This window comes from Polypterus senegalus, chromosome 18 (assembly GCF_016835505.1).
Source record: "Polypterus senegalus isolate Bchr_013 chromosome 18, ASM1683550v1, whole genome shotgun sequence".
In the NCBI taxonomy this organism is placed as follows: Eukaryota; Metazoa; Chordata; class Cladistia; order Polypteriformes; family Polypteridae; genus Polypterus; species Polypterus senegalus.
The window spans coordinates 72,085,736-72,101,422 of record NC_053171.1 but is presented as its reverse complement, the minus strand read 5'-3'; the positions used below and the strand labels follow the sequence as shown (position 1 = coordinate 72,101,422).

Below are 15,687 nucleotides of genomic sequence, written 5' to 3'. Positions count from 1 at the left end.
ATTACTACAGAAAAGACAACAAAGCAAAACAGCGGTAAAAAAGAACATTTTTTATTGAACCTAGAAAACATGCAAAATATTAAATGGCATTTTCTGTTTTGTTTTGCCTTGGTTTCTTTTATTTAATACAGAAAACAGAGCGTTTCCCATGAACTACTTGAAATTCTGACACGGCGCAAAGGCAAAGTCGGCTTTGAGATCATTGGCAGACGCACTCACGTCCAGAGTGTGGATAGTGAGATTCAAAGAGAGTCATCCATTACAAATTACTAATTACTTCTGTCTAATGATAAGGGGATTAGCTTACTCATTGGTTCACTTTATTTTATGTTACTCTTTAAAACCCACGCAAATATGAATCCACTGGAAAGAACAAGGATGACGCCCAAATGTCCCTTCAGTATTTTACCTAGTGACAGTGAATGTGAACTCAGATGTTCAACAATTAAACGACGTGACTCACATCAGCACTGAGCCATTTCAGTTCTATAAACCAGATAGAGGAGACCTTTAGTTCACGAAATAAATTCTTAATGCAGATAAATGTTAACGGCTACAAATAAAACAGACGTAACTATTCGGACACTCGCAAGCTTGGAGTCGGTGAACGGGCAAATTACTGCTATGGTATTTTTGCACTTTATACTATCATAAATGGTGCATAATGATCCAAAAGAAAGCATTTACATTTTATAATTGACTAACTTGTTTCACTAATTGATAAGGTGAAGATTCTGCTGCCTTACTTGTACACGGTTATCTCCTCCATTTTCACAAGAACATTAAAGAACTGCAATGAAAAGAATTGGAATGCATGTCATGATCTGGTGCTACATTATGTGGCCTATGACGCTTATAAATTTTTATTTGATTGGACATTTATCAGTTTTTAACCTCTGTAAATTCAGGGTTTTTTTTGTTATTTTTTGATTTATGGTTGTTTATGATGCAGAAAGCTTTTTAGAGAGTGGTAAACTCTGGGTAAAAATATCCCTGCACACCATTTAACCTGGTCAGCACGATGGTGCGACACAGTCAGTAGACCAGGGTTTGCCTTCAGGGTCCTGAAGTTTGCCCGTTTTCCCAGTGTGTGACTGGTTTTCTTCCTACAGTCCAATGACTTGCGGGTTTGGTGAACTGGCAAAGCTTAATTTGCCTTAGTCTGTGTGTGTGTTTGTTTGTGTGCATGTGTGTGTGTGTTCGCCCTGCGATGGATTAGCACCCTGGTGCCCTATGTAAGCTGGAATAAACTCCGTCAAACACACCCCTGGTCTGGATTAGGTGGGTTGGAAAATGCCATGACATGACTATTTGCCCTCACTGGAGGACATTTTTAGATCACAATGCCTTCACAATGCAGGCAGCGTTGTGAAAACTCGGCTCACCTTTGCCACCCATGCCATCATCTTTTGACCCTGTTGCTTGTATTGGGACTTATAATAACTTAACTTAAAATAACTTTTATTCTGGAGCCATCATTGAACTGAACTTAGTTAAAAAAATGACCCCCAGCTGGAGGGCCTTACGTGTAGTTTTCTTTATTATGTGAAATACTGTCTTCAGTCAACCACTTGTGCAATATTTTTATATTTTTTTCTACTTTGTTTGTGAGAGTTGTTAAATAGTTTTTAGCAGTAACAACCTTTCCAACGGATGCACAGTAGTTTATTGATTTTAAATGCAATGACAGTAAAGGCATTTATGCGTCTATTTGATGAAGAGGCTGTATGTCACAATGAACAAAAAGTATTAACAAACCTATCATACATTTAATAATTCAAGTTCCTGAGCACACACTTCAGTTCATTTCATTCCATTTCTCTAAAGCTAGAATTAAATTCTTCCCATTATTCATATTCTTTCAATGCATTGTAAAACTGGCAGGCTGTTATCTTTCAGATAAAGCCATAAAACCTTTATTTCTTAATAAAGACATTGTTGACCTCATTACGGTCATGAAGTAAAACGAGCTTTCACGCAGTGCTGTTAAATAACACACACCTCCGGTACAGACCTGAGAGCAACATACAATTAAAATGTACTTGTGTACGTGCGTAACAACAGTGCAGCTGTGCAAGGGACGACGATCGCCTCATCGAACACCATGGGAAATGGAAACACGCTTGTCCTTTGAGGCATCTACGATATTTACATCTGATTAGTTTAGAAACATTTCTGTAGTGCAAGTGATGAAACTCTGGCCAAGTCAATAACAGTAATTTGATTACAATAATTTAAACTGTACATGTGAGACTACGGGAAATGTAATTAGATTACGATAATGTGTTCAATTCTCAACTCTGTACACCACATGCATAGCTTTACAATGATAACGATGAAATTGTGTCATCTGCACTGACTGGGTTGTATGCCAAAAAGCAAAACTGGAAATACAGAGAGGCCAGAACTAGAAAGAAAAGCCAGAAACTGCTTAACATTGAATGTAGACAGGCGAAGTCTAACACTTCCCAATAATTTCCACACAATCATGCAATGAATGTGAACAGACATCATGTTATGCAAAGCTAAGAATACACCTAAAAAGCAAAAATGTAAGGTGTCACCCACGAGAGCTTGGGAAGCGACTAAAGAGCTCAACCGAAGTTAGAACCCCAACCGTAGGGCAGAACGAAAGTAATTACTTACCACTCTTTCGCACACAATGAGTCATTTCCCGTATGGCTTGACAGAAGTAAGAACACCACTTATAGGGTAAGATCTAAACAGTCGATTACCACCTTTTCTCTCTTCCTTAAAGTAAAGACGATGAGTCACTTCCTGTACGCTGCCCCTTTCTCCCCGGGACTTATTAAAACAACTACAGGGTGGGATCTTGGCCCCCATTTTGGGCCACACTTGCTTATAGAGCAGAACTCCATGACAGAGGAGCCTTTCTACCAAGAGCTTATGAGGATCCAAGACACCTTGTTCTTCCTGCTTTTCCATTTCGTTGTTAGACAGGGCACCCCTGTTGGTCCTTAACCCTTTTTAGTGTTCTGTTTGTTTAGTTTACAGAATTACAAAGTTCATACTGAATGTAGTGAGGGTTTCAGAAAGCCTGGCACACCATCACAAGTAATGCAACTACACAGGACACGGTTTGGAAACTTGTCAGGGGCAGATTGCGTACAAATGTTAGAATGTTTTTCTTTATAGAAAGAACCACAGACACATGGAATACATGACCAAGTAGCGTAATGGAGACCTTCAGGAACCTTCATTTATCAATTTGATGTTATTTCGAACAATGGATGGACACGCTTGTTAGGCTGAATGGCCTGTTTTCGTCACAACTTTTCTCAATGTTTTGATATTCTAGTGATGTGTTAAAATGTTAGATTTGAATACACAATGGGAGGTGTGAAACTAGAAAGTACTGCTAATGAGAAGAACCTGGGAGTCCTAGCGGTAGTGGACTGGTCACTGTCAACAACCAGACAGTGTACAGACGTGGTCAAGAAGGCTGAAAGGATGTTCAGTTACACATCACGATCTGGGGAGTACAAGTCAGGGGAGGTTATGCTCAAGTTATATAACACACTAGTGAGGCCTCACCTGGAGAAGTGTTTTCTGATTTGGTCTTAATATTACTAAAAAGACATAGCAACCCTAGAGAAAGTACAGAAAAGAATGACGAGGCTGATTCTGTGAGCTATGAGGAGAGCTTGAAGTAGTTGATTAAGAGGTGACATGATTGAAGTGTTTACATTTATGAAAGGAATCAGTGCAGTGGGTCAAGGCTTACTTGAAAATGAAGTCTGTAACAAAAACTCGGGGACACGAGTGGAAACTTGTTATGAGCAGATTTCACACATGTAAGAAAGACATGTGGAATTAGTGACCACGCAGAGTGGCAGAGAGTAGGAATTTATCCATCCATCCATCCATTGTCTAACCCGCTGAATCCGAATAGGGTCACGGGGGTCTGCTGGAGCCAATCCCAGCCAACACAGGGCACAAGGCAGGACTTTATGAACCTTCAAATCTGTGCTTGATGTTACTTTGGACAATCGAGGTGAACGGGACGGATGAGCTTGTTGTGCTGAATGGCCAATCGTTGTCACAATTTATCTAATGTTCTCATGCCACTGGGTCACTTGGTGGTAGGGGAGGGGCTGTGGATTTCATGTTGTTCAGTGAAGAATCAACCCAATATGGAAGAACTATAAGCATTGCTGGTTTAACACTTCGCTGACTCATTGGAATTCCACTACCCTCGTAGCTTAGATAAGTCAGAGTGTTTGAAATTAAAACTGAAATGGTGATGAGTAGTGGTTAGAAATAGAAAAGGAAACCGTAAGAAAATGCGATCAAGTCCTGAGTGCAGCTCCCTGATAAACTGTCTGCCAGTGATAGCTGACCCTTGTTGTAGCATCAAGCACAGTGTAGAGCTTAGAGACTCATAAGTTTGTATCATGGTACGTCCCACTAAGGCTCTGTGTTTTGTTTTTGTTTGTTTTTTTGCAGGTCGATAATGACAGATGTGTACTACCTCAGTCAGGCTGATGGTGCCGGGGACTGGCGAGAACAGGAAGCCAGAGATCTCTCCAACCTTGTTCAAAACCGAATAACGTATCTACAGGTGAACCTTCTTTTGATTCCACTGCATGTGGCCTACAGCTTTGGGGCACTTCTAACACAAACACCAGGAGATCTTTGAGTCTTCTGCTTTGTGTTCTTTTATTTGCTTTCACACATCCAGCCTCATTGGCATAAGGCAATCAAGTTAGCCTTTACATTCCTGTTTTATAGTAAGTGGTAGCAAACTGGGCATTATTTTATCTGGGTAGAAAACCAGGCTCTGGACATTTCTATGTAATGGTAAACTGTTTCCTGGTGTCATCCATGAAGTCTTTTTTTTGGCAGGGACCTATTTGTAGTCTTGCTATAGTCAGGAGAGGCTGGTTCCCCATCTACTTTGCATAACGTCCTAAACCCATTCCTGTATGTGAAATTATATCTAGAAGAAATGATGCCATCTAGTGGAAGCTTTCTCAAGTCTCCAGCCAGAGGCTGTTTGTCTCCCATTGACCTTCTGTGTCCAGAAGTAATCAGTAAAACTCAATGCCAAATAACTAGAAGGAGCGGTTGATGTAGCCATGAAACTGGCCATACGTGACTCACATTCAGGATCTTACCTTTGCCTCCATTGGCACACTTTGCACAGCTATAAGATGGCAAGCTATCACCGGCCGGGCCAATAAGCCAGTCAAAGACCCCCATGAATTTACCTGTAATGGAGTGTTTTGCACATGTCTGCTTCATTCAGTTTTTTATGACTTGTAAATTTAGTGGGCCCCGCATTTGAGGTCTGCCACATTTAAATGGCTGCAGTCATTCTGGCAGTGAACTAGCCAGCCAGGATAGCAATTGAAATCAAAAAATGTCAGTTGAATATATGGACCTCACCAGTTCTGCCATCAATATAAAAGATGCTGTACAGAATTCCAAAGCAGCACCAATACACATTTTATCTGATTAAGGTCCCCTCACTTTTCTATGTTTATTTTCTAAACGAGTGCAGACATTTCTCTCTCCTGCAGTCAAGAGCAGGAGGTGTCAAGAGGTTAAGTGAAGAGAGCGTGAGGTGTACATTTCCAGTCTTTTTTAGCTTTAGCTATACTATGACTTTGTCTTATGTCAGGGACAGGCCTCATATACCACAGACTCATCCAATATGTACTTGCCCTTTGGTCGCCTGTCCAAGGCTGTGTTCATTTCCTGCCTGTCATGCCAGTTTTGGAGCATTTTTCATCTCATACTTTGACCTCAGTCCACATCACTATGCACTAAAAAAATGTGGTGCCACAAAGGTCACGTCCAGCTTCTTGTACCTCTCCTGTCACCAAGCAGCTCATTCGCCTTTTCAGTCAGTGCCCAGAGTGACATGTGAAATGAAGTGCCTTTCAAACTGAAAATGCTGTCTTTATTAGAGCACTGATTGGGCCTCCTTCAAAATTCTATTAGACATCTCAAAGATTGATGTTTCCCCCACCATACTAAGAAAACAGCCTTTAAACTAGTATGGCGCACACCATCCAAGCACATGTTAACAAGCGCACGTAAGTTCTGATTCTGTTACACCGAGAGTGCAGTCAGCTTAAAATGATTTACTCACTCACACGGTGTGTGCAGCCTTCTGGTTTGGAGTCCAGGTCCTTAGCCCCTTCACCATAGAGCCTCACTGTACGGTGCTGGATCTTATGGCACCCTGTCGACTGAGGCAAAAGACACTCAGGAGAAGGGACTTGTGAGAAACGCATAAAAATACACCACAGGCAATGAAACAACTAGAAACAGGACAGAGACTCCAGGCAATGAGGCTGGCCTAACAACATCTTTGAAATAAAGATTGGGTTAGCAACAGGAAAAGGGTGATGTGAAAAAGAAAGAGAAATACAGAGAAAAGGTGTCATATAAAAGAAATGTTGACATAGGTAATTACTTAAAGACTTGAGCGAAACGTACAAAGTAAATTCAAGAATGAAATTCATGTGAGAAACACCGTAAAAAAAAATGAAGATAGATAGATAGATAGATAGATAGATAGATAGATAGATAGATAGATAGATAGATAGATAGATAGATAGATAGATAGATAGGAAAGGCACTATATAATAGATAGATAGATATAGAAATGGTGCGACTGAAACCACTTACACCTGAACACCAGCAAAACCAAGGAGCTGGTGGTGGATTTTAGGAGGCCCAGGCCACTCATAGACCCCGTGATCATCAGAGGTGACTGTGCAGAGGGAGCAGACCTATAAATACCTGGGAGTGCAGCTGGATGATAAATTGGACTGGACTGCCATTACAGATGTTGTGTGTAAGAAAGTACAGAGCTGACTATACTTCCTTAGAAGGCTGGCGTCCCGCAATATGTGCAATAAGATGCTGCAGATGTTCTATCACACGGTTGTGGTGAGCGCCCTCTTCTATGCAGTGGTGTGCTGGGGAGGCAGCATAAAGAAGAGGGACACCTCACGCCTGGACAAACTGGTGAGGAAGGCTGGCTCTATTGTAGGCACAGAGCTGGACAGTATAACCTCCGTGGCAGAGCGACAGACGCTGAGCAGGCTCCTGTCAATCATAGAGAATCCACTGCATCCACTGAACAGGATCATCTCCGGACAGAGGAGGAGCTTCAGCGACAGACTGCTGTCACTGTCCTACTCCACTGACAGACTGAGGAGATATGATAGATAGATAGATAGATAGATAGATAGATAGATAGATAGATAGATAGATAGATAGATAGATAGATAGATAGATAGATAGATAGATAGATAGATAGATAGATAGATAGAAAAGGCGACAGACAGACAGAGAAATGTAATACAACGGAGAGAAGCAGGCCTGGTGTGCTGTGGTGCTGGAAAGCAAAGCTTTGGAGGACAAGCCAATGACATCTCTTACACAGAGGCTATCATGCCAGGTGTCCTCCGTTCTCCGTCATTGTTGTCATCGTCTTGTAGTAGAGGGTGATGCAACTCCTGATGTACATCATCTCACTGCAGGTTTATTTTTGTTTTTACCTTAACTTTCTCATCTATTTTATTTTGCCTCTGTCCTTATTGAGGAACCTGGAATGACAGGTTCACAACCCCAGCATTGCTGTGGTCCAGTCCCGAAGCCTGAAGTGCAAAGTGTTCTGTTAATAAGAATTGCGTGGCTTTTTTTTAAATCCACTGGAAACATCCTGGACATTGGGGCACATAAATTTTCTGTGATAACAATCGTCACAGTCGTCTTTTTTTTTCTGGTGTGCCTAATGAGTTTGTCTTCCTGAGAGCGGAGCCGTGCCGATTAACCTTTTCATTTTGCGGGCCGCGACACTCTCATTAATCTTCTCGCGCACCTTGCATTGCCGCCTCTTTGAGACTCACTCCCGTCATTTATCTCTACCTGTCATTCGTTACTTATTCCTCCATGGAGCGGTGACGCTAACACAAAATCAATTTCTGTGCTTCTCCATCAGAGAGCCGGGTCTGTGAGAACTGCTAGTTAAGTGTTAAGTGCAAGCAGTACATAATGCAGCCAGTATGCTTTTGGTCATGGCTGATAGGATCACACACACCACTAAGCCTGCAGGCAAAAGGACAAGAAAGGGCTGTTTTAGGTTGATGGAACGCTTTTCTCAAACCTTCATAGATACTGGTAGACATCTGTCTGGCCATTTTGAGAGCACCAAAGTTCTGGTAGCAGCCAACAACCTGGAGAGTATATCTACTGCTAAAGTGCACAGTATTCTAGAACAGACCATCATTCAGTCAGTCAGTCTGTCTTTATTTTATATAGTGCCATTCTAAATATACACCATTATGAGGGACTTCACAGAGTGAGCCCAGCTGTGGAAGGAAAAAGGATGCAGCAGTAACAGACTAAAAGAGGATTTGGAGAAGACTTGACTTCAAGAATGCTGTCAAAACAGGGGGTCCATTGAAACTAGACAGGCTGCAGCACATAAATGTTCAAACAGGAGAGTGGGTCATGGAGGAGCAGTTGGAGAATGTGTGACTGAAGAATGGTGATGGTCTGACCGTTGTAGTTTTCTCCATTGTAGTTTTTCACTTTTGTTATGGATATAATTAAGCAGTTTATTACCATGAGGAGGAGTGTAAGGAAGGCATCATGCCTCATTCCAGTGGGTAGCCTATTCGAAACAGTGTTATGCTTTACTTGTGGTTTACTCTAGTGCTGATAGACATCGTTTATTACTCCTACAAGATGGTGTTAGTGTGCAGTCTCGAATAACAGGAGAGAGTGTATTTAGAGAAATGACCAAGGACCAAAAACCAAGAAATCGTGCCAATCTAATCGTCAAAACAAAAAACAAGAATCAAAATCGAAGCCACAGGGTCGTTGCCAGACAAAGGAATTTAAATGAAGAATCACAAGAAAGTCTTGTGGGTGTTTATCCGTCAAACAAGACCTTTTAAGCTCTTGCAGTAACTGATGCTGAAGCCATGTCCCATGTAACCCGACCTGTGTCATAACAGTGGGAATGCCACATTGACAGAACAAAATGGTGGTAGAAACAGAATTTTTACCACAACTGTTGCTCTTCAAATCTTGAAATAAATGTGAGAGATGGAAATCGCAACTTTCAAAATCAGCATTTAAAGATCTAAAATATTTGTTATATCACAGTTTACTGTATAAGAGATAATTGTATTATGTGGTGCAGTAAGATCATAATTTTGTTACACAAGGAATGCCTTCATGGTTTTCTCGAAGTGGCACAGAAATTGCAGTTTACTCTGGTCAGATAGGGATTGTACTTTGCTCTGGAGTTGTACCGAAGTACCGAAATATCGATCAGTGTAGGTTTGAACATTTTAAAATGACATTTTTCATGGCATTGATTCTTCAGCCTGCATTACGAATGCACTTCCCGGTCACCATGACTAGTGTTGCAGCCCTGTTTCCATCCACTCACAAGTGTTAACAAGATAGCGACTTCAGCAACATCTCAGCCATCACCAGCACACTCAACTGACAAAGTGAATAACCAGAGTGTTGTCTGGAAATACTTTGAAAACCACAAGATACACGCAAGCCTGTATGCAAGGTCTGTAAGAGAGTCAATACAAAATATTTACAGAGGTATCTTAATTCAACATTTTTGAAACATTAGCAAGTGTTACCACTATAATGCCTGAAACCTGAGAAAATAGTTGTAATGCCAGACCACCTAAATTTTACTCGCATCTCCTCATCACTGCATTAATTGTGCAACAATGTCGCCTTTGTTTTGCAAATGTGACAGTCGGCAGCAGGCAGGCAGGCAGCCTGCTATCCCAACCTCCACCGAGGCAACTGATGTCCGACTCAAAATACCCACAGCTCAAGTTTATTTATCGTGGTGGGAGGTGCCTGGATAGGGTTGTATCGTTGTATCGTTATTTGGAATACATACATTTCATGTGAGTTCCGTGTGTATAACGATCTGGGTAAGTGTAGGATGACAGGAAATGCGAGGCAAGAAATGTTGAACGCATAGCTAAAATGGAAACTTTTGTCATATTATAGTAATAATGCTAAAATGCTGATGTCAAGTGTATAATGTGTGAAGACTGAAGTCCACATATCAACCAAACACTTTCACAATAAAAACTGAATTAAAAAATCGAACATAAAAGTACACCTGTTTCACTATACCACATCTTTATTTGAAAACTAACAGTGTCGAATCGGGAGAGCGTGAACGTGATTGAGAGAATAAAACTGAATTAAAAAGAACGCTAACTTTTCCAAGTACTGTGACTTTACACAGGATGTTAAGACTAACTGATGTGTGATTTTTATTTTTTAAATTTGGTTTTTATTCAGTTTTATTCTTGAATAAAAGCACACTTGTTTTGTTGAGTTGTTAGAGACTCAAATCAAATAATGTTTTTATTATTTACAGTAATAGTAACAATAATAAGAGCAAAGCAGGGAGGACCGTGGATCGAATCAGCAACAACTTGATTATAAAACAGCAGTTCTTACCTCTGCACCAGCGAAGCAGATACCTGTGAGACTGCCGCGTTTCCACTGTGACAGACGCTAACACACATGCATGCAAACGTCTTTATTTTGTATTGATTGATATTTGGGCTTCAGTTTTCGCACATTGACAGCAACATGTAAATTGAACGATTATTCAAGAATAAAACTGAAGAAAAAGAAAAAGTACACTTTTTGTGAAAGTCAGTCAGTCAGTCAGTCATTTTCCAACCCGCTATATCCTAACACAGGTGTTTGCTTGATATTTGGACTTCAGCTTTCACACACTATACACTTCACGTCAACATTTTGTCATTATTACTATAATATAGGAATACATTTTCTGTTTTAGTTATGTGTTCAGCATTTCTTGCCTCGCATTTCCCTTCATCCTACATTTGCATTGTAGACATGGAACACACATAAAAATGAATGTATTTCAAATAATGTATTATTTATCCTATACAATTCCAATCACCTCATGCCCAGAGACTTCAAAGACTTCAGCGGTGGGTATTTTGTGTCTGACTTCAGTTGCCTCAGTGAGGGATGGGATAGCAGGCTGCCTGCCTGCCGCCGATTGACACATTTGCAAGGCGACATCGGTGCACATTTAACAGAGTGATGGGGAGGTGCGAGTAAAATTAAGGTGGCCCAGCATCACAAACATTTTCGCAGGCTTCAGGGATTCTTGTGTTAACCTGTAAACTTTTGAAGTAGTTACATGACATTTATTTTTTTGTTCAGGTTAAAATGTTTTTTTTTAGCCACTTTAACATGTCAAACGCATTGAGACAGTGGTCTACAATTTTACCTGCACTGTTCATTCAGGGTTGGCACTCCTTAGCACTGTAGGGTGTCACTCTCTTGATTTTTAAACCCTCGCCACATAGTCATAGTTCTGTCCTTTTATTTGATTAGGCATAATTTTACGATTGTGTTTTATTACATTTTTTATATAACTAGTCACACTACCTGTTGAAGACAGGTAACAGAATAATTTAAATACATTTGCAAACCCTTGGCCTGTGTGTACTTTCAATGCCTTTCCTCTGTGTACCAACTGGCACTCCATCTCTCAAGTGTTTCCTGTAATGCCCGCTTCTCTGACTCAATATGTAAAACTCTATAGATGCCTCAACAGACCACCTACCTCAAAAATCCAACCTCGGTGTAGTTGTGAATAGGGTCTTTATTTAAATTTTCTTTGCTTCTTTTTGCCTTTTTGCAAGACTGAAGACTCATATTTGAGGTTTTTAAGCCCTGATTCAGCTTCTGAAATTTGTTTTGTGGTCAGAGTCATATTTTTGGTGTTGTTTAATTATTTATTGTTGTTTTTGCAGCAATTCTGCTCCTTTATATCACAGCCTGTTTTTTACCATCCTGTCATTACAACAGCACGGCATTGTTAGAGGTGTTGTAACAATGTGTCTGGTTAAATGTTTGTCGTTTTGGGCATTTCCTCAACCAAGTTTGCGGATTCAAAACACCCTTTTGTCAATCATTTCTGTTGTTTTAAAACTGATTTTCTTAGAGTCTCATGTTTGACTTTTTTGACTTTGATTTGGCTTTGGTAACAGTGCAGTGGGTTTCCCAGTTTTTGACTCTTTTTTGTTTTCTGACTATAATTTTTCTCCTTGCTACTTTTAAAGTACTTTTACTAGGGGTGATGAGAGACTGATCACTCCAGAAATCTTGAAATGGATAATTTAATACTTTAATAATAATAACAAGTGATGAGTAAAGAATTAAGAAGAAAACAGCATCCCAATTTCCCCCAGCACCCTGTTGGCTAACACCCCGTTGTTAACCCGGGCCTTGACCGATCCGGTAAGGAAATCTGTATTGTTGTCCACATATTGATCTTGCAAAATTTTTCACCAGATGCCCTTCTTGATATAACCGTCCCTATTTATCTGGGCTTGGGACCACCACAAAGATATGCACTGGTTTGTGCATCTCCCATGGATGGGTTCTTTTTGTGAAGAATAATTTTTTTTTTATTTTTTTATTTACGAAGAATTTGTGTTGGCTCTTGTCACTAGCTGAGTTTTGGGAATTTTAGACATTCTGGGACTTAGCGCTTGGGAACTCTTACGTTTTATAACACATTTAAGTCTCTGAAACACACCAGGTTTTCCTGGTTGAGAGACCAGCCATGGCATGACCACATCCAACACCCTTTATTTATAAGGATATTGTCCCCCTGACAATATCCTCATGAATACAGTTATGACAAAGTATAGATATCTTCAAAGATACGCAACAGCATCCTGCTGCTGTGTACAGGGCACGATCGATTGATGTTTGTAAACTGAGGGTTGCCATGTTTGGTTGCACCGCCAGCGCACTACTTGAGGTCTTCTCGCAGGTCGTGTTACTCAGTGCCAATAGGATGCTTGAAGCATTCCTTCTTCACTGAAGCCAGAGTCACCATTTCTTGTTGCATTTAAGGAATTAAAAGTGTGCCATCGACTTGATGCCAGCCTCAATTAAAGGATCCTTTACACAGCTCATATCTTTTTCTTTTTGTCTCAGAACCCCAAGGACTGCAGCAAGGCACGGAAGCTGGTGTGCAACATCAACAAAGGCTGTGGGTATGGCTGTCAACTCCATCATGTCGTCTACTGCTTCATGATTGCCTATGGCACGCAACGGACGCTTATTCTGGAATCGCAGAACTGGCGCTATGCCTCCAGCGGCTGGGAGACTGTCTTCAAACCTGTGAGCGACTCTTGTACCGACAGAGCAGGGGCATCCACAGGCCACTGGTCAGGTGAGGAGCACGTATAGGGAGGTAGTAACTAAACTGGAATCTGTGGGCCCGGTTGCTTGTTAAGTAACATGTCAATGAGGGATTATCTAGGAGTGGCATGACTCAGAGTGGGTGATTTCTCATGGTCTTTTTGCCCTTGTCAATACGTCTTTTGGGTCAGTGATGCCATCCGACGAGTGTGGCATTATCAGCCTCTGTAATCTACAGAACTGTCATGCTTGTTGTTGCTTGACTGAATCACTTTAGCCATGGGGCAATGTCCTCCTTGGTTATTGTTACCAGGCAGTCATAAGCGGCAGTAATGCTGGTACATTAAGTGTCATTTCATGAGCTGTCATAAAAGATAAATTGGGATGCCCCATTTCTTGAAGTCTGAGACATTATGAGAACAATGCTGCAGTTGTTTCCTGGGCAGTATTCTGAAACCAGCATCCTCTTGTGTAGATTTTCTCGAGAGTACTGCCTTTTCTTTAATTTTTGCATTCTTTCAGAGCTGTGCCACTCTGTAAATGCCATATGTGATTTTTGATTTAGCTCACTAGTCTGGTGTGCAGTGGCTGTGGTGCAGCGTGCAGCACCTTGTTGGCAGTGACTGAGCTGTCAGCCTGGCCTGCTGAGATACGAATAATAGGGTAAGGAGGGTCAACGGTCCAAATTGTGGTAAGGTTTGCTCACACTCCTGGCTCATTAAGTTGATAGAGCGCTGTTACCACCATACCACATTTCATCCAACACCCCACTAATGCTCAAATGTCAGTATGGCAAGTCAGGCAGTCATTCTTTTTCCATTAATTTTCCAAACCCCACTATTCTAAATGAAGATGTGGGAAGCTGGAACTGTAAGGCAAGTCGTGGCCCTTTCCGTCATAGGGTACACTCACGCATACACCCACCGGGAGCCAGTTCAGCGTCATCTGCCAACCTAATCGTTGACACCTTTGGAATGTGGGAGCAAACCAGAGAGAAGCCAAAGAAAAGCCCACATGAACAAAGGGGCTTGTTAATAAATTAAGATCTTTTTATGCATTATATGAAGCAAACAAAATGTGATTATTAAATAGCAGTGAACAGCTTGTAGGGCTGCATTCTTAAAACACAAAAGGTGTTCGCCACCATCCAGCTTGCAACTTAACACAGCATGCTGAGCGACACGAGTAACTTCACACACTTACTGTATGACTGTTGAAAGTAAAGTCTATAGTGCTTCAGTTATTAAAGTCCTTAGACAGCCGTGACAAACCTTCCAGTTTCAGATAAATTCAGGGTGGCATTAAATGTACGTGATTTCAGCAGAGTATGCCACAGGGACAGGCATTGGCAGTCTACAGTGCCATATGGTCATTTCTACACACACATAGTTGGTTAGTCTTACTACTTGGTAGCTTAATAGTGGCAAAGCGATTAGCACATTAGCATGAATTTTGTTGTACACTGTAGATGTGACATTATTAAATACACACATACACAGGGCACCACCTTCCCCGGAGCACTAGATTGCAGCCCCCTGAGTTGCAGCGGTGCCTCAGATTTTGACAGGGCTTCATGGGAATTGGAGACTGGCAAAGACCTGTTGGGTTCTGTGGGTGCCGCCAAGGCGGGGGCAGCAAAAGTGATAGAGCCCTACTCCGTCGGGCTTCCACCTGGGAGTACTTCCAGATCATGCTGATGGGCCACCTGCAGTGCTCTCGGGTTCAGCATAAAAGGTACAGCCTCACTTCATTCAGAGAGCCAGATTTGGGAGGGAGCTTGCTGGAGGAGGACAGGAGGTGGAGAAAACAGAGAGAGGATCAGAAAGAGAGAAAAAGTGCTGTGTACTGTAAATATTGTGCTTTAATATATTGTGCATTGGTGGGAAATGATTTGGGAAGCATTTCCCACTGAGTAAAGCCTGAGTGTATTGTTGGACTTGTGCCTTGTGTCTGTGTGTGTCAGGTGTGGGGAGCTGGTGTGCCCTCTGGTGTCTACAATATGCAAAGAAATAAAAATCAGGACAGTTCTTAGGTATGCAATGGCAAGCTGGCATAGTTGTGAGATTTTTAAAAGCCTGCATGCACTTCACATTCTGCCCAGGTGCTCTAAACAGTAACGGATATCTTGAAAGACACAGAGGAGCGAAGGTGACAAAAACTGAAAGTAGGCCATCGGTGCTGCTAAGCAGAATAGTGTGTTATGAACAAACAAGTCCTGCACTGCTGCTCCTATGGACGTCATTGAAATATTGTTGTCTCTATAAATGCCTGCAAGATTCTTTGCAAAATTGTCGCCTGACATTTCAAACCTGAGCACCTCTTTTCTTTCCAGTATTCATGAATGTGGGAAATATTTAGCTGACTTCACTTTATCTTTGAATCACCTTACAAAAGAGTTCTTTGTGAAAGGTGCTGTGTAAAATCAAAAGACTGCTGAAACAGTCAAGG

At 41.4% G+C, this 15,687-nt stretch overlaps 1 protein-coding gene across 2 annotated transcripts in view; it reads left to right on the top strand.

Moving 5' to 3' along the window:
- The window catches only part of LOC120518972 (alpha-(1,6)-fucosyltransferase), a 351,289-nt gene that overhangs the window by 309,539 nt on the left and 26,063 nt on the right, over nucleotides 1–15,687 (top strand). For both annotated transcript variants that reach the window (XM_039742018.1, XM_039742019.1), the window contains 2 exons: nucleotides 4,468–4,582; nucleotides 13,033–13,270. In XM_039742018.1, the coding sequence (XP_039597952.1) occupies nucleotides 4,468–4,582; nucleotides 13,033–13,270 (353 nt within the window). The remainder of the gene's footprint in view (nucleotides 1–4,467; nucleotides 4,583–13,032; nucleotides 13,271–15,687) is intronic.